This window comes from Notechis scutatus, chromosome 2 (genome assembly GCF_049901735.1).
Source record: "Notechis scutatus isolate UNSWTSFEM ecotype Mainland chromosome 2, rNotScu1.2, whole genome shotgun sequence".
NCBI classification, from domain to species: Eukaryota; Metazoa; Chordata; class Lepidosauria; order Squamata; family Elapidae; genus Notechis; species Notechis scutatus.
Window position 1 is genome coordinate 192,884,890 of NC_142010.1, and position 19,185 is coordinate 192,904,074.

The window sequence follows — 19,185 nt, forward strand, 5'->3', positions numbered from 1 at the left end:
CAGACCATAGGTACTGACCTGGAGCGCTGCGATGTTGACAACATGGGCCACAAGCGCCAATAGCAAAAATTTACAAGGCGACAACATGGGCCTCACCATCGCCTTTTGTTTAGAAACTATTAGAATGATGTCTTCACCTCTAAGGAGGCTGCCTTTGACAGGAGAGTGTTACAAAGGGTCCATAGGGACCAAGAAAAAGGGGAATCCGAACCAGACGGAAGCCCTCCCGTAGGACACGCCAAGCTTTGGTATGTCCCAAACAATGGATGCTCTGAACAGCTCATCTGGAGAAGGGGCGTTGGTACTAACCTGACACACCCTTTCTCTGTGAGCTGTGAAGAGCATCCATCCCCACCCTTATTCGTCTGGTGGGATGATATTCCGGCCAAGTATTAAAAAGGGTGAAGGAGAAGAAATATTTCATCACTTTGACTTTGCCAAAACTGGGGAGGCTAGGGAGGAGTCCCGTGGAGGAGGAGGAGCGTCCTCTCAATTAAAGCCTCAAACGAGCGACAGAAGCATCATCCCAAACAATGGATGCTCTTCACAGCTCACAGAGAAAGGGCGTGTCAGGTAAGTACCAACGCCCCTTCTAGGCCTAGTAAAAAAAATCCCTTCACTCTTCCTCTTTTTACATGCATCTGATTCCTTAAAAACTTTAGGAAACAACAATGCAATATAATTTTATTTATTTATTTATTTGGAAAAACTCCCAGGGAGAAATTGTCTAAATTACTTGGATAGAGTAAAGGTTATGCTTTGGTAAGATATAAATAAGATTAATTTATTATGTCTTTTCATTACTTTACAACAATTTAAAAGAGACCACTCTTCCTGTGGCAGATCCTAAATGCATTTGGGTTAAAATAGACCATGATGAATGAAAGGAAAAATCAAAAGTTACATGAAATAAAGGCAATCAATCATTTTATATTACCTGAGAGAAATTCTAAATGAGAAAGCCAATAGTTTTAGTCCAGAGAAGTGTTTTAAATATCTACCATTCCTTTTAATATACTCTGAACCTTTAGGAATAAATATTCTTATAGCTTCACAAAATTGAAGTTTGTAGAGATTTATTCTTTTCATTTATGAGAGGTTTAATCTAGAGTGCTATTTTTGTTGTTTTTAAAGAAGCCATAATATATGTATAATTTATAATAATGACCATCAATTTAAGCAGCTTATATTGTGGGTGATTTTTCTTATAAATAATCTATTTATAAATAATATAAATAAAAATTTGGTAGAAATTCCAGTAAAACAATTTATTACAGAGAGTTGCTGGAATGTTTGCATTTCTCAAAATGTTATAAATACAGCTTTAAAAGATTATACTGAGAATCAGCATGAGCAATACTGATAAGGTTATTATTAAAAGAATTTAACTTAATATATTGATCATTATAAAGTCAAAAATACTATTAAAATCATAAACCTGAACATTCATTTTTTTATGGTTGTAGCTCTTACGATTGCTAAATTTAACTTTCAGTTTAACAAATAGTTCCACATTGATATAACATTTTCTAGATATTTAAATATTGACTGTATTATACACATTCCCTACCCAGTATGAAATTGTGGCTAGAATGTAGCACTCTTCGATTCAATAGTTCCATAAAGAGTTTCCCACTACTACTAATAATAATGAATTGTTTTTGAACGATAAGGTGCTATATTAGGTTATTAATTTTGTTATCAGATTATAGTTGATCAAGCACTGTGTGAATCCACAGAATCTGCAAATAATTCTATACTAAAAAGTGCACCAATGAAATATCCCTTCAATTTTCTTCAGCACATCTCTGAAACAAATGTTGTAGTAAAAGCTGATTTAAGTTCAACAGGTAATAATATTAGAAGAGAATATATGTAGCTGAGTGTTAAACTGGGGAGTCCTTGGTGCTTTCTGAGCTTGGTTGTTTGCTTGTAGACATTTCATCATCTGATGATGTAACATCATCAGTGTATTATCATCCCTTGGTGAAAGGTTTTTTTTTCCTGAAGCATATCAATATAATTAGGGGTGTTATGGAGGGGATTATATTGAAAATATTAGCATTCTGTATATTAGTATTATCTAATCATTCCAAAATGTATACACTTTTAATATTTTTGCACTGCTTAACTTTAAATTGCTATATGGAAATAGATATTCCTAGCATTATTTTCTGACATTTTTGGTCTTTCCCAGGTTCTAAAATAGAGAATTACTAATAATTACTTTTTATACATATTATGTAAGATCTTGAGTATGTCTCAATATACGTTTTCTATTTTTTAAGGATTAATTAGAAATAAGAATAAATTGCCTTGGTTAATATGCTCAGGTCACATAAATGAAACAGGAGAGGTAATTTCAAGTATATCTGTTGTCTTAATATTTCAGGATAATAAGCCTTCTTGCTTTAGGCAATAAGTAAAAGATCCACAAATTAAAAAAACTTAGATTCAGGAAATGAGCTATCTGGCTACTCATATTGTGTCCCTTATCATAACTGGCAGCTTGACGTAAAATCTGATCACATGACTGTCAAAAGAAGCATGTAAATGGAGGTCATCTTTTACCTACTGTTGTCGGAAAGGAAACACATTGAAAGGAAATTTCAGTCAAACAATGAGAATATGCAAATGTTTATAGATTTTCTCAAATTAACAAAAAACATACCATACTCTGGTATAACTAATTAATTTTTACAAACACTCACTTAAAGAATTATCCAGAGAAGTGTGGAAGGAAACCAATTTTATTTAAATTAGGAATATTAAATGATATACATATTTAAGTTAAATCAATAATATTTTTAAAAAGTGAGCTAGTTACATGCAAGACCTTTTGTTTTATAGTGCCATATCACCTTAGCTGAACACTTTGCAAAATCAAAGAAGAATTGAAGGTATTCAAAAAACATTGTTAGTGTGATGCTGGGACTTTCTCCAATAATCAGCACCTGTTGCCCTAACAACAATTTTATAATCAGTTTCTTCATGATAAACTTTATATTAGGATTTTAGTTTTAAAATTAGTTCAGCCATGGTTCAGTTGATTTTATGCAATCATTTAGTCGGTAGTACTTGATTTTAATCAGGATGAAAACAAAACCGTATTTTTAATTGGTTTGGTATTCATCTCTTTAAAGCCAAGCCATTAGGAGTAATGTAAGTTAAAATTTACATTTTGTTTCTGTGAAAGTGTAGCTGTTGGGTAGTGATAGGGAATTAAATTAAAAACACACTTAGTTGGATTCAGATTATTTCTGTAGGGTGACTTCTTTACGAACTCCTCTTTCGGCCAGCCATTAAAATGTCCCTAAGTATGTTGGGAGGTGAAACATGGAAAATCTTTTCCCTCATAATCTCTCTCCAGCCCCCTTAGTCTAACCTTGAAGTGACTAGAGAAAGAGTATGATTTGAAAGTTGTCAGGACGTTCAGCTGCTGAGGAATAAGCTTCCACCTTTCAGATATAATCTCAATTCAACACACTATATATCTTTCTAAGCATAAGTAAATACCACATGCTTGATTGTTAAGGGCTATTTTCATTTCCTGTAATGTTTTAGAAGTAACATATACAACAAATTGAGAAATATTTTCTAAGAATGCTTTATCCCTTCTGACTTCTGATTGAAAATGGACAGGATTAATGTGTAAAGGCAGAAATCAAAACCTATTGACAACTTCTGAGAATATTTGGGATTCAAGACTGAATATTCTTAGTCATCACTGCTTTGTATGCAAAGCGAGTGGCAGTGTAATTCCTGTACTATTTTGATTACTATTATTTAAAAAGTAGATACTGTAAGTATTTTCTTTAACAACACTGAGGAATAATAGCTTCTATAGTTTACTATTAGAATTTCTGTGGAACATTCATAGATATTTTCATGGATCTTAACAAAATGTATTACTTGCATGTTTGAGAAATTTCTGGTTTGCAAATTCCATACTTAGTTTGGTATAATTCCATCCTTAGCTTTCTAATGTAATAAAATTATAAACTGAAGGCATGAAAGCACAATACAATATTAATTTGCAATAATGCATTTATGTCCCACAAAGGCCATTCAGGGTAGGAGAGAGCATCTTCTGGGGTTAGTTCTCCTATGGGAAATTGACATTTTATAATTGTCCATGCCCAGGTCTTTGTGAAAAGACAATCCTGTTATGGAAGCCATTTTATTATTATTTGTACCACATGTTCCCAAATATTCAGGTGTATCTCTAGCCACAAAGTTTGTCTTCTTTTGATTTAAGAAGATGTTCAACAAATCTAGCATCATTTTTTTATTTCCTATATCCTCAGTACAGTAGTCCTCAATGATATCTCAAAAGGATCCCCCAGCTAAGAACATTTTATTCAATGTGGAGGATTGATTGAATAAAGAGATTTTCACACATGTGTACATGCATGTACACATACAAAAGCAAAACCAGAAAGAAGGAGCAAACCTCTTAAAAGATATTCCAAGGCATTATTTTAAGTGCTATGTAACATGTAACAAGGTGCTTTTCCAAAAGGCAACTGGAGTTTCTTGGGTTTTTTTTCCTTGAAACATTTCGCTTTCAAGAACAGAAGCAAAACATTTTCAAGGGAAAAAAACCAAGACAGTCCAATTCCTTTTAGGAAAAGCACCTTGGGAAAAGCACCTTGGGGATGATTGAGAATATCCATAGACATGAAGATAATATAATATAAAAGAGGGAAAAATGGAAGCGCACAATTTTTGTTTTCTGCATGAATTCCTTTGGGATCTGGTGTTTTGCTCTTCAGCTGATAACATCACAGATATTAACAGAACAGAGCAGTAGAATCAGGTATATAAAGTAAGCCATATCCAAGAAGCCATATTCAGTTGCAAACATAAACTCTGTAATTTAGGTAGATTTCCTGTTAATTTAGTAGTATATGTTTGGTAGAAATATGTACTCAATTATCATATAAAGAAGTAAGATAGTGAGTGTAATGACACACAGAAATTCGTGGCCAGAAGTATTAGCTGTATAGTGCTGAAATGGCCTAAAATTCTACCTTATTTATCTCCTACGTGCTGATTAAAAGTTGGTCCTCCAATGCATGATCACCATTTTAAAGCCGACAGCGTCAGTAATGTAGTATGACTATTTGTTGTACTATGCAGGCAGCATATTGCTTGATGTTTGTGTATATCTGTTTAGTACAATTTTAATTTCTAAACTACGAGTTCATATGGAAGGGTTTGCAAATGACATTTAAACATTTAAATATGTTTTGTGTGTACAATAAGTGTTAAATCAGGTCTTATTGTCTTCTGCAAATGCCAAAAAGTCAAATTCTATTAGCAATAAATACACTGCTCAAAAAAATAAAGAAAACACAAAAATAAGACATCCTAGATCTGAATGAATGAAATATTCTTATTAAATACTTTGTTCATTACATAGTTGAATGTGCTGACAACAAAATCACACAAAAATTATCAATGGAAATCAAATTTAGCAACCCATGGAGGTCTGGATTTGGAGTTACACTCAAAATTAAAGTGGAAAAAAACAATACAGGCTGATCCAACTTTGATGTAATATCCTTAAAACAAGTCAAAATGAGGCTCAGTAGTGTGTGTGGCCTCCACGTGCCTGTATGACCTCCCTACAACGCCTGGGCATGCTCCTGATGAGGTGGTGGATGGTCTCCTGAGGGATCTCGTCCCACACCTGGACTAAATCATTCCCCAACTCCTGGACAGTCTGTGGTGCAACGTGGCATTGGTGGATGGAGTGAAACATGATGTCCCAGATGTGCTCAATTGGATTCAGGTCTGGGGAACAGGCAGGCCAGTCCATAACATCAATGCCTTTGTTGTGCAGGAACTGCTGACACACTCCAGCCACATGAGGTCTAGCATTGTCGTGCATTAGGAGGAACCCAGGGCCAACCGCCCCAACATATGGTCTCAGAAGGGGTCTGAGGATCTCATCTCAGTACCTAATGGCAGTCAAGCTACCTCTGGGAAGCACATGGAGGGCTGTGCGGCCCCCTAAAGAAATGCCACCACACACCATTACTGACCCACTGCCAAACCGGTCATGCTGGAGGATGTTGCAGGCAGCAGAACATTCTCCATGGCGTCTCCAGACCCTGTCATGTCTGTCACATGTGCTCAGTGTGAACCTGCTTTCATCTGTGAAGAGCACAGGGCACCAGTGGCAAATTTGCCAATCTTGGTGTTCTCTGGCAAATGCCAAACGTCCTGCACGGTGTTGGGCTGTAAGCACAACCCCCACCTGTGGACGTCGGGCCCTCATACCACCTTCATGGAGTCTGCTTCTGACCATTTGAGCAGCCACATGCACATTTGTGGCCCGCTGGAGGTCATTTTGCAGGGCTCTGGCAGTGCTCCTCCTGTCCCTCCTTGCACAAAGGTGGAGGTAGCAGTCCTGATGTTGAGTTGTTGCCCTCCTACGGCCTCCTCCACATCTCCTGATGTACTGGCCTGTCTCCTGGTAGCGCCTCCATGCTCTGGACACTACACTGACAGACACAGCAAACCTTGCCACAGCTCGCATTGATGTGCCATCCTGGATGAGCTGCACTACCTGAGCCACTTGTGTGGGTTGTAGACTCCGTCTCATGCTACCACTAGAGTGAAAGTACCACCAGCATTCAAAAGTGACCAAATCATCAGCTAGAAAGCATAGGAATTGAGAAGTGGTCTGTGGTCACCACCTGCAGAATCACTCCTTTATTGGGATGTCTTGCTAACTGCCTATGCTTTCCACCTGTTGTCTATTCCATTTGCACAACAGCATGTGAAATTGATTGTCAATCAGTGTTGCTACCTAAGTGGACAGTTTGATTTCACAGAAGTGTGATTGACTTGGAGTTACATTGTGTTGTTTAAGTGTTCCCTTTATTTTTTTGAGCAGTGTATATTGCTGTTTTTATTAAAGACTTTTGAAGATGCTTAAAGAACAACCTTGCCAAAATATTTGTTCAAACAACTTTTTAGAACTCAAAACATCAGGAAACATGGTTTCAGTCTGCTCAGCTAATACAAGCCCCTCAATATTCTGGTTCTAGCTGTACTATCCTTCAGCAGGAGAGCAACTATTGTAAGCTTGTTTGTAACTTAGCTCTCATGCTGGATGGATTACAATTAACAAACTATAGTTTGCACACTCCATTCATGCCTCTTTCTGTCATTCAGTGTTTGCTTGCTTGCTTGCTTTTTTGTTCTATTTTTGTCTTGCTTTTTTGCCTGCAGGACATTCAAGGTAATAAATTCTACAATATAGTGTTTATAAAAATTAAACACTACAATTATAAACAGAATTAAAATCTATTACATAAAAAATAAAGTATTTCGTTTCAAAAGAAAAGAAAACAAAGGGTGATTAATATTAAATGGAAAACACAGAGCAGAAGTTAGATTTGACACATTTCCAAGAGAGCTTCTCCACCCATTCACTCAAATTAAGTGGTTGCACACATCTTAAACCAAGAATTAAACCTTTAGATATTTTTTTTTAAACTTAGTTATGGGAAATAATATAAAAATGCAGCCAGCATATCTGTCAGCAATAGGACTTACTCTAAAAATACCCCTCTTTTTTGCATCATTTCTGTCATTGTTACTATATTTCAAAAACGTTTTTGTCTGCATGATTCCATGTCTATTTAGTTCCTAGCCATTATGAGATTTCATTTAACAGCAGAAGATATAGAAACATTTAAATTAAATTAATAAATTATAATCTGTCTCTCTTGCTGAGTTCTTCAGATAATAGCTAACAAAACAATTATTAAAAATCTGTGTTTCCATTTCTGAAGACTCAGCAAGGCAAAGCCAAGAAATGTTGCTGAGCCTTCACACACTGGGTCAGGACAAGAATACAGTCTTCTGCTTAGCACACGTGTTTTTCAGGAAAGGAGTGCAATAAATTGAATTGCTAGGAAAGTCACTGCTTAAACTAAAACATTGCTCTTTTAAAGCCACTTACATATTGTGGAGAGGGAAAGAAATGGCATTTATATACAATTAATCATAGTCACATTATTGCATTAAATTCAAGGTGCTCTTCGATGCATGATATATGTTAATTATTTTATAGAGATTAAAATCTCTTGTTTTCTTAAAAGTTTAGGTAAGGCGTATTTTATCAGATATAAATATAATCACTAGATCTTTAAGAAAAATGCTAACATCCTTTAGACAATGGCTGAGTAGAGTTACATAGGTCGGGCTTTTTTTAAAGAGGTTCTGATGATTTGGTGATCTGGGAAACATTTATTTCAGCTTACATGTAATGCATTTCTTCTATTTAAAATCTTTTAAATGCTATTATCTTGAATTAAGAACTAGGTCATTTTACCAGTGCATGTTAAGAGACGCTGTATTGAGTAACCCTAAATTAATCTACCTCTTATTACAAATGCCTCTTTCCTTCTTGAACAGTAATATAAGATCTTTGTGTAATTTTGGATCCTTTCCTATAAGTTGCATGTCATCTGTGTATCACCAAATGCATGCTGTCAAAGATACTGATTTTTTTCTCGTTTCCCCTCCTCCCTGGAAATTGAATAATTTTAAGTGCTTTTTATTTTATTTTTTTAAGTGAACATTAATATTTACTTCGTTTCAGCTAAGTTTATAATATAAATATTTGCTAAATTCCAGTTGTTCTTTTATGCTTTGATTAATAGAAAAGCATATTTGTGTAGCATTTTGTAAATGTGTTCAATTTTATTTTGCACTATAATAATTTAAAATTTATTTTTAAAACTGTTCTTCCCCCAACTACTACTACTACCTGGGGATGTAAGGTTTGTACCATATAAAATGCTAGTTTGCATGCATTCATTTAAATACTAAAAACTGTAGTACTGCTCGATCCATATCTGACTGCTAGGTTTCAATTGACAGCTGAGGATATGTGACTGGACCATGAATCAAAACGGCAGGCATTTATACCCCAGTGCCAATGAGGATACATTGGGAATTACTTGGCAAAGGTAAAATTTTAATTATTTCCACACCTAAACTATCTTGGGTTCTTCGTTATCTGTATAAGTTAGCTTCCAGGATTAAATTTGTCAAATTTTTAACTATAAAATATCTAACATCTTTTGAATTACATGTTTAGGTCAAATGAACATTATATTATAGTTAAGCACTTATTACTGATACACTGTCAAGTATGAAACTGTGTGAAGAAAGCAACATAGCAAAAATGGATAGGCAGTTTGAAATTTATATTGATATTATTTTATATTAAGAAGTGGTTTTAGGAATAACATACATGACAAGAATGGGTATTAGGTAATACATAGGAGTAATACCCAAAGGAACTATTTGAGGAATCACATGGATAGAATTTATGAATTTAGGAAATGTTCTCTGAGGTAAGATAAAACTGTGTCTTATATTTAACTACACTTAACTAGTTTTCCCTTTCATAAAATTACTTTGAGAGTAAGTAAAGTGAAACTGCTACTTTGAAATAGATTCTGTTGGGAAACATTTTAACATGCTAGTTGATATGTGTAATTAAGTAATTATGAATCTTTACAGAATTGCTTCCGATTCAATTTTATAATGTCATGAAAAAGTATTATTTTCTATTTCTTTCCCTTTTCCTCAAAATATCATTCCAGATAATTCCCCAAATACAAGAGTAAATGCTTGGAGAGTTTTAGGAGATGAAGTGTAATGGGATGAAAAGAGTGATTGGCAAATGGAATCTTAGGCACATTCACTGTCTTCAGTGCACGCACACAATCATACATACATGCACACACATATAAAAATCAATTTTCCTTCTCATTTTACACTAAAAGCTGTGAAGTAAAAGTATGAAGTACTTCCTCCTAATTCCCTTATCCTCTGTTACAGTCCTACAAATTATCACTCATACAGTATTTTAATGGGCTTTCTAACTTGAATACAGGTAGTCCTCAAACTTATGACCACAATTGAGCCCAAAATTTGTTAAGTAAGTTCTGCCCCATTTTACAATATTTCTTGCCACAGTTGTTAAGTGAATTCCTGCAGTTGTTAAGTTAGTAACATGGTTGTTAAGTGAAACTGGCTTCCCCCATTGATTTTCCTAGTCAGAAAGGTCACAAAAAGTGATCACATGATTCTGGGACATTGCAATCATCATAAATACATACCAGTTGCCAAGGGTCCAAATTTTGATCACATGAATATGGGGATACTGCAATGGTCTTAAGTGTGAAAAACGGTCAAAAGTAACATTTTAAAATGCCATTGTAACTTTAGTCACTAAACAAATGGTTTTAAATTGAAGACTACCTGTATATAATTGTTTATTATTGCCCATTATTTTATTTAAGAACTGATAAATCTGAATAGACTGGATTGTTTGGCTTACCATACAATGTAAATAGAAAATGATCTCCATAGGTTCATTTCAACCAATATCTTCTCTTGAAATATTTATGTCTCGTGCTTACTTTTGTTCTGAAAACTTTTTTAAGGAAACATTTTATAGCTACTCTTTGAACTGCCTTAAATGTCCATTTCAGAGGTGGTATTCAGCAGGTTCTGACCAGATCTGGAAAAACGGTAGTGGAAATTTTGAGTAGTTCGGAGAACCGGCAAATACCACTTCTGACTGGGGATTTTACAGTATCCTTCCCCTGCCACGCCCACCAAGCCACACCCACAGAACCGGTATTAAAAAATTTGAATCCCACCACTGGTCCATTTGTTCTCTTTAACATATTAAATTTAACATATTTCTAATTTATATATTTTGTTTTCTTACATTCAGTTGAGATTATGTACATTTTAATCATCACCACTGTCACAGTTAATCTTTAATCCCCCCAAAACATAGTTTTGGAAAAAAAAAAAATCTTGGTTAAATATTCCACGTTCTGTAAATTCTGGTTCTTCAAATTATTGTAACTGATTTTGTAAATACCTTCATGAGAAAGAGTGTAATCCAAATGTATTAAAATGTTTTATGACTAGTACATGAACTATTAATAGGACTAGGAACATGTTGGATTCAAATCCGTCATACCGCCAGTCTAGATGGAGAAAAGGCAGGAGTCAACAGAAGTGTGATCATTTTTCCAACTCAGAATTTAGTTATTTTATTCTACAAGGAAGCTGGGGATTGAATTTGAAGATGTCATGTCATTTTTGATACAGATAGTAGCTACACTTTGGGAGTGCAATTTTGAAAGGGCATTCGTCCATTCTTAATGGTATTTTCAAAATTGCTGTACAGTTTCGGACAGGAAAAAACCCAAGCTAGTGTTCAAAAGAGACATTCAGAACCCCATGTTATCAGTCCCTTGTCTTAGTGTGAACGAGCAGCAGACTTCGATTCAAATTTTACAGGGTATTTTAACCTTAGAGAAAAGAGAATATTTTGGGCTAGGCCAGACAAACTGATGGTAATTTACTTTTTATTCACAACATAATGCTATTGTGTAAATGCATTTTTGAATATTGCCCATACTACTTATTGCCCATACTACTTTGCCTCTAGCATTCTTAGCACAAACTTCCACTGAAAATTGTTTACTTATAAGCCCCTGTTTTCCTTTTGTTTAAATAACTTCTATATATTTTTTATAATCAGCGCCTAATTAGCCTTTGTAGGGAAAATACTCTAAACATAGTAAGCATTGCCCAAATATATTTAGAAATAAGTTTTATTTTCTCTTAGCATGATTTAAATAATATTTAATTAAGCAAGAAAGACTAATGCAGTTCCTGGATATTTTTTCTAATATAAATTCAACCAGCATGCAAACATATAAAATTTTAGGAATATTTTATATGCTGAGGTAATTTGATTTGGAACTTACTTTAAGAAAATCCAGTCTCTGTCTCTGTCTGTCTGTCTCTGTCTGTCTGTCTCTCCCTCCCTTCCTCCCTCCCCCCCCCACTTGTCTCTGTCATCGCACCATGGCATCATTGTTCAAATGATCTTAAACTACATGCAATACTTGATTTGTGTCATTACAAATCAATCAAACATTTCTAATGTTTGATATTATATTGAACTATTTATTTAGAAATGCTTATGCAACACACAAAATGCAATATTAGCTCTTATTTCATTTGGTAGATGTAACTGATCCTGAGAGGTCAAACAGTTACTGCTGAGTGAGGGCCATAGCAGTTGTGAATTATTAGCAGTTGTGAACTTTCGAAGTTTTCAATTAGACTTTTCAAAAATGTAACATTGGGACAATCATTATCAGGTACTATTTGCATTTTAAAAAGCAGACTCATTTCTGTTTTATAAAGGGCTACCTTGAATGCCAATTTAAGTTTAATTTTGCTGTTCCCAGATCCTAAGTTAACATTTCCTGCTTTCAGTTTGCCATCTTGGCAGAGAAGTACAAAACAACAGTTAGCTTCTTCTTTGGGCCCAGAACACTGAAATTCTTTTCTACTTTATCCAAAGCAGGGAGGTGTCCGAATATATAACTTTCTGGAGTAGCTTTCCTTGCTCCCTTTCCACTCTGAGGAGCTGTTTTGTTTACTGTATGGAAAAAAGAAGACTGGGAACTTTATTTTAACGTCAGAACAGCCTTGCAGAGTAAAGCTTCTAAGTTAAATGTAAACTTTAGAAGAACAAAATCAGTAGCAGTAACCTCATTCTTCCTCTTTTGTTTCTTTCAAATAAATTACCTAATGTATCATAAATTTGTGTGGAATAAAACTGCAGAGTCAATTTTTATAAATAAGAACCGTGGAATGAAAATACTGACTGATAAAATCATTGGAGTACAGGAGTAGCTGGGAAGGATTTCTGGCTTGTATCAGTTTGTCACTATCTCAGTTATAGTTTCACCCAGCTCTCTAATAAAGAAAGATGTGCAGAGAATTATGTTTCCTTTCCATTTAAGCAAACATCTTCTGAACACTTCCTAAGAAATTAATTGTATTCCAGCCAGACTTGCCTGCTGCCATCCCACAGGAAATGGGTCAGCAATCCATTAAGATGCCATTAGATAATCTAATTTGGAACTTAATCTCTAAATTAACCATGCTCTATACTTGAAGCATACTTGAGAGGAAGAAAAAGAAAAAGTTCATTTGAATCGATAGGGAAGCCGAAGCGTGAAGAAGGCTGTTTGTTTTTTCTGTAGCTGTGGTCACGTCTCAAGCAGTCTGGTAACCAGGAGAAACCAGACATGATGTAATTCCAGATTGAACTTGAACTTCAGGGACTGAGAATGGGAAAACAATAGACCTTAGGAATCAATAATGTCCATTTTCCACATGATTATGTTTGGCACTTTAAATTAACATTTATGGAAAAAGCAGCAAAACTACAATATGACCAACATGAGGTGCAGTGGGGAATCCAAAAAGGAAAAGAAAGAAAACAATTTCTTCAACTGTATTTTGTGAAACAAGAGATTCCAATAGAGTAAACTAGTTGTTTGTTCTGAGCACCCTTTTGTTCTCTTAGGTAGGATAAACTTAATCCTATGTTTCCTGTTAGATGATTTTGGCGGTGCTTTTAGGAAAGGAGGAGCATGTTTTGAAAGTGCTCTCAGCTGTGAAGTGGACTGTTAACTCCTTGTTGATCAAAATGTATATACTCAATTTTAGTCTGTATAATGTCTTCAGCTATAAATAAGGGCACAGTTTTTCAGGAGATGTTTCTCTTAACATTTACCAAATAAAATAAATATATGGCAATGATTGGCTACATCAGTGCCTGCAAAGTTGTATCATGACTCTATCATGTAGCATTTGCACCAAGACAAATTCCTTGTGTGTCCAATCACACTTGCCCAATAAAGAATTCTATTCTATTCTCTATTGTAAGGCTGCAACAGGTCAGGTCTATTCTATGACCTGCTAAGCATCTGTTGTGAAGGAGTTTAGGAGAAAAATAATCGATGCCTGTATGGTTTTATCTTTTAAGAAATAACTTCTGAAAGGATTGAGATGCAGCAAATTAAAAAAATTAGGAAAAAGAGATTGATATGATACAAAAATAAGCTTTTTGACTGATGTCTCCTGTACTGTATTTTAAAACAATGTGTCAGTGGTACACAGGGGCCGTTTTCCCCCCCCTTCCAACTTTTTCAGTCACCAAGGCCAACAGAGAACATGGTGACAATATAGTGTTTCACTAAAAGAAATGCAGCATATGGGGCCTTTTTAAAGCAGTTTCAGGGCAGGGTAAGGAAAAAGGAAAAGGTGGATGAAGCCTGTTCAACTTAGTATACATATTTGATAGCTTTTTTGTTTAAAAAAACACTAGTCTGTGGAAGTTTGCCATTTAAATGCATACGTAGGAACTTAGGGGTGAGGGTTTCAGGAGTGGAAAGAGGGGCGGGCGAGAGAGATGCTGACTCATTTTCTGATTTGTTCTATCAAAAGTTAAAAATAAGTTCTGCTGGTATATCCTGTATACAGGATGAGGAACCAACAGATGTGGCAGCGGGAGGAACAGATAAGCTCTGAAATAATCATGAAATTTGACACTGAGTGTATTAATTATGCATATGAACAATTGATCCCAAGAACAGGATGTTTGTCACTTGGGTCTCATTATTATATGTTCAAGACATGCTGCCATTTCTGTCTATAATAATATCACATTCCATTCTTGATCTTTGAAATAGTTTCCTCAGTACCCTCTTAAATGTCCAGAATGTTTAAAGTAGACCATGATCATTTTAATCACTGTCACAATAACATGCATCCAGAAAGTGTCACATTGTAATTAGTTGCTGGGATGTGGGGAACAGTACTTGATCTTGCAAAGCAATTCTTTAGTTAGAGATTGAACTTGGCTTCCTTTACACTTACGGTTGTGCTTTGAAAATGCTGCGCGTGGCATTGGTAAAACCATACTGGTAGCTTAATCTCTCTGTCTTAACTTTAAAAAATTATATGAAAACTTAGATTAGCCAGGCAACTTTTAATATAAGAAAAGAACATGGTAAAAGGTATGATATGAAGTGAAATGAAACTAAATGATACATGAGTTATATAGTTATAAAATGAAGAGAAAGGTGTTTCAATTCAAATAATTTTGTGGAGTAGAGTTGATGAACAAATGCATGGAAGTAAAGACTCAGGTTTAAATATGAATGAAAGGGCTAAAATATAAGTCAGGGCATATATTTGTGAATCTGGGTTGTTTTGAGTGTGAATAAAAGTATGAATGGATAGATTTAGAGATCCATATTAAGCTTCATTGAATTATAATAGAATGAGGAATGAGTTTAGGGGTAAAAAGCCCAACATTGTAAATGAATGTTATCAAGGAGAAAAAAATGATTGGGTGACATAAATGAATGTGTGGGATTGGGCCCTTTGGAAATCCCAAATGAACAAGAATGATTATTTATGAGTATAAGTTTAGTTGAAATTCTTTTCTTTCAGATACACAATTGAAGCATAAATCTATTCATGCCTATTGATGGTAAAAGTGATATAAACGTATGTTTGAAGATAAAGTTAAGTGTAGAAGGATGATGTTCACTCTTGGGTAAAAGTAAAACAGCTGCAGGAAGACAAATCCTTATGAAAATATATTATAAGACATAATTTCTCAACCAAATGAATAAGAAGTAGAAATAAAGACATTATAACTGTTTAAAACAGAACAAAGACTAATGTCATAAATTGCCACAAAAGTGTGTTGAATTAGTCTAGTAAGTGTGGAAAAAATATTTGGTAAAATATGAAATTAAAAAATCTATGGTTGAAGAAAAAAAGCATAGAATGTTAATGAAAAAAGTGTGTGTAAGAGAAAGATACTATATATTTTGTATAGAGAGAGAAAAATGCAGAATTATTCAAGGAGATGAAGACTAAATGAAGCATTTGGCAGAGTGAATGGATTTAAAAATAAATGTAATGAAATGATTTGTGATGAATTGAAATGAAAGAATGTGGGAAGGAATATTTTAGAGGTTTCTATGGGAATGGTAAAAATATTTCAAAAAGCAGAATTGAAATGGATAGTAGTGAAAAAATGTTGAAAAGTAAAAGGGCATTTCGAAAAAGAGAATTGAAATGAATATTATGTTAATATTGAATAAAAAAGGTTGGAAAGTAAATCATAAATACTGACAAATTTCAAAAAATGTTAAAATACAATTATGGTTTGCTAATGGAGTCACTGTGATTTATTTAATATGTGTATAAAGAATGCATCTTTGCCTGAGGATTGGAGAATGCAGTTGATTTCCTTCACAGAGGAGAAAGTAGTAATAGCAAGTGTGAATGCAAGAAGTACATGGAGTTATTTCCTTAAGTATTCATGGGAAGATGAATGGTGAAACTTGTGGCAGACCAGAATTTTTTTCTTTATTTCTTCATTGACAATTTATATCTGTGAGAAAGTTTACTGTATATAGACTGACACAGTAAAAGTGTATAATAAAACAAATAGGTTTGAATTTTGCAAGAATGTGGTTTAAAGTGCTGAATGTGAAGTAAATAGTATGTGAAAGAAGTGAATAATATGTGATATGAAAAGAGTTAAATGCTTGGCAAACTGTTCAACATTATGCAGGGAATAAAAGAAGTATGTGTAGAGTATTCTCTTGATTGTGTAATAAAAGTATGAATAAATGTGTAAAAAAATTAACTGGTTTTGGCAGAAGTGTTTTGAGAACACTGAGTGCCTTCGGACTTTTATTGATGAATGAAAATTGTTTGCAACTAATATTAGATTGTATGATGAAAAGTACAGTTCTGAAAAAAGAAAGATCAAGAATTGGTTAGCACCAGGTGAAGACGAATTACATGATTTTGGCTTGAAACAATTGAGTTATCTGCATTCATTCATTGCCAAGCAGTTTCACAACATATTGCAAGGAACTGAAATGGAAGATTGGTTAACATGTGGCAAAATCTATCTGAAAATGAAAGATCTAACCAAAAGGGCAGCCCCAGGCAACTGCAGGTCCTTGGGAAAAATTCAATAGCTAGACAAAAATGCCATGTACAGTCTAAATATCTAGCTGACTGTGCAACCAATAACAATAACAATATTTTTATTTTACAATTCAATCCTTTCCTCTATAAGACAGAATCATCTAAGCATGCCTTATGGTACTAATCCTATTCTGTATATTGTCCACATTCCTTCTTCCATCATTTACCCTTGACCTTTTCTTTTGTTGTTTTACCAAACATATTTCTAAACTATGTCTTAGCCATGAAAGCCAGCTGGGTGACTTTGGGTAGTTACTCTCTCTCAGGCAAAGCCACCTCACAGGGTTGGTGTTGTGGGGAAAACAGGAGAAGGAAGGTGTGTTGGATAAGTTCACCACCTTGAGTTATTTGTAAAAATAATAAAGGTGGGATACAAACAAATACTAAATAAAGTAGACAGAAACATGCTCCTATATGCAACTATTTTTGCTTCTTTGATTAGTCATTCATACAAATGAATGCATTCTACAATCTTTTTGTCCAACTTTAGTCAACATTCTACCAAAATACACTAATTCATTGGCTTGCTTTAATTTTTGCCCTTTACATATAATTTTCATTCATTCACTCAATTTTCATTACCAAACACAACTACTTTGAATCATTTGTTCTCCACCAATTCTGATGTTATTACAATTTTTTTCATTTCAACTTTATTTTTTCCTCTCTTTTTTGCCTCTTTTATCCAAGCTGCATTCTTATTTGATTGTTAGATAGCTGTGCCCAGAACTATATTGTTTCTTTGTCAGGTGTTTGGCTGTTTCATTGCAGTCTCTCCATTGATGGATTGGTAGAAACATTTCTGATTCGACTGAATTTCTATCTTTAGTGTACAGATGAAGCTTAGTATCAACTGATTTTTTTGGCTGTGGCTGTTATTTTCTGCTTTATTATTTTCAGTGCTGCTTTGGTTTTCCTTATCTCTAGGTGATATTTTATCAACAGGTATTCTTTGATATTCTTGTTCTTCAAGTTCTTTTCTTTCCTCTGTTCTAATTTGATTGCTTCTGATCCTAGCCTGCTGATCTTATTTTAAAATCTGACCTTCCAAGTTGAAAATGGGTTATTTTACTTTTTTTTCTTGTTTGTTGATTTTACATCTAAGCCTTCAGTTATAACTGCAACTGTGCTGTACATCAGTTGGTATATTTTTTGCAATGAGCTGGTGCTTATATTCAATATTTCAGTATTTGGCATCTTTTAATATTTGTGCTACTATTAAGGGGTTTTTTTGTGACAAGCTTCAAAGCAGGCAAATTTATTCTGTCATTTTTGTGTATTCCATGGGGTCAGTTCTGCTTTTTTCAGATAGGGGACTTTGTTCTTTCTGAGGAGAGAGTAGATGATCTCTATGGGAATGAGAATGGCTCAATAGCAATGCTGGCTTTCTCTGCTGAGGACAGATCTACATTAATCTGCTATCTCCTCTGTTCTCTTACTTCTGATTCTGAATGTTACTCTTTCCAGAATGGGTACATTATTTTCCGATCTCCTTTTCTCTTTGGACCTTATCAAGTCTTTGTATATTTTGAACAAACAATGCAGTTTTTCTTAACAGATAACAGATAATCAGAGTTGGAAGGGACCTTGTGGGTCATCTAGTCCAACCCCCGCCCAAGCAAGAAACCCTACACCATTTCTGACAAATAGCAGTCCAATCTCTTCTTGAAAGTCTCAAGCGATGGTGCTCCCACAACTTCCGAGGGCAAGCTATTCCATTGGTTGATTGTTCTCACTGTCAGAAAGTTTCTCCTTATTTCCAGGTTAAATCTCTCCTTGTTTAGTTTCCATCCATTATTCCTTGTCTGGCCTACAGGTGCTTTAGAAAATAGCTTGACCCCTTCCTCCCTGTGGCAGCCCCTCAAATATTGGAAGACTGCTATTCTTCTAGTAGTCCAGGAGCTGTTGGCTCTATTTGCTTAAGCAGTGCTCTGAATCCTGTAGTCCACTTGTCATCAGACATACAGGACCCCCAAAATCTAGTATATAGTCCGTGTTGATCCAGGCGTTGACCAATCTTCTATAGGTTTCTATAAATTACATCGTACCACATTATTTATGGGAGACATTGTCTCCGTCTGACTTGTCCAATGAGACCCGTCCATTGTGGTCATACCTCTGACACAGCTCTCATCTTTTTCAGACCAAGCAAACCTACAACTGTGTCATGGTAGTGCTTCATTGGTGGCTGACTTATTGTTGTTTTAAAACATGTGCGCCACTTGACTTTCAACAATTCTT

The 19,185-nt window shown here is 34.7% G+C and overlaps 1 protein-coding gene across 11 annotated transcripts in view; it reads left to right on the forward strand.

Moving 5' to 3' along the window:
* The window catches only part of NFIB (nuclear factor I B), a 322,636-nt gene that overhangs the window by 294,289 nt on the left and 9,162 nt on the right, over window positions 1–19,185 (forward strand). For 7 of the 11 annotated variants that reach the window (XM_087957670.1, XM_087957671.1, XM_087957675.1 and 4 more), the window contains one exon: window positions 8,905–8,993. The exons of the other annotated variants lie outside the window; for them this stretch is intronic. In XM_087957670.1, the coding sequence (XP_087813796.1) occupies window positions 8,905–8,993 (89 nt within the window). The remainder of the gene's footprint in view (window positions 1–8,904; window positions 8,994–19,185) is intronic. 11 annotated transcript variants of the gene reach the window in all.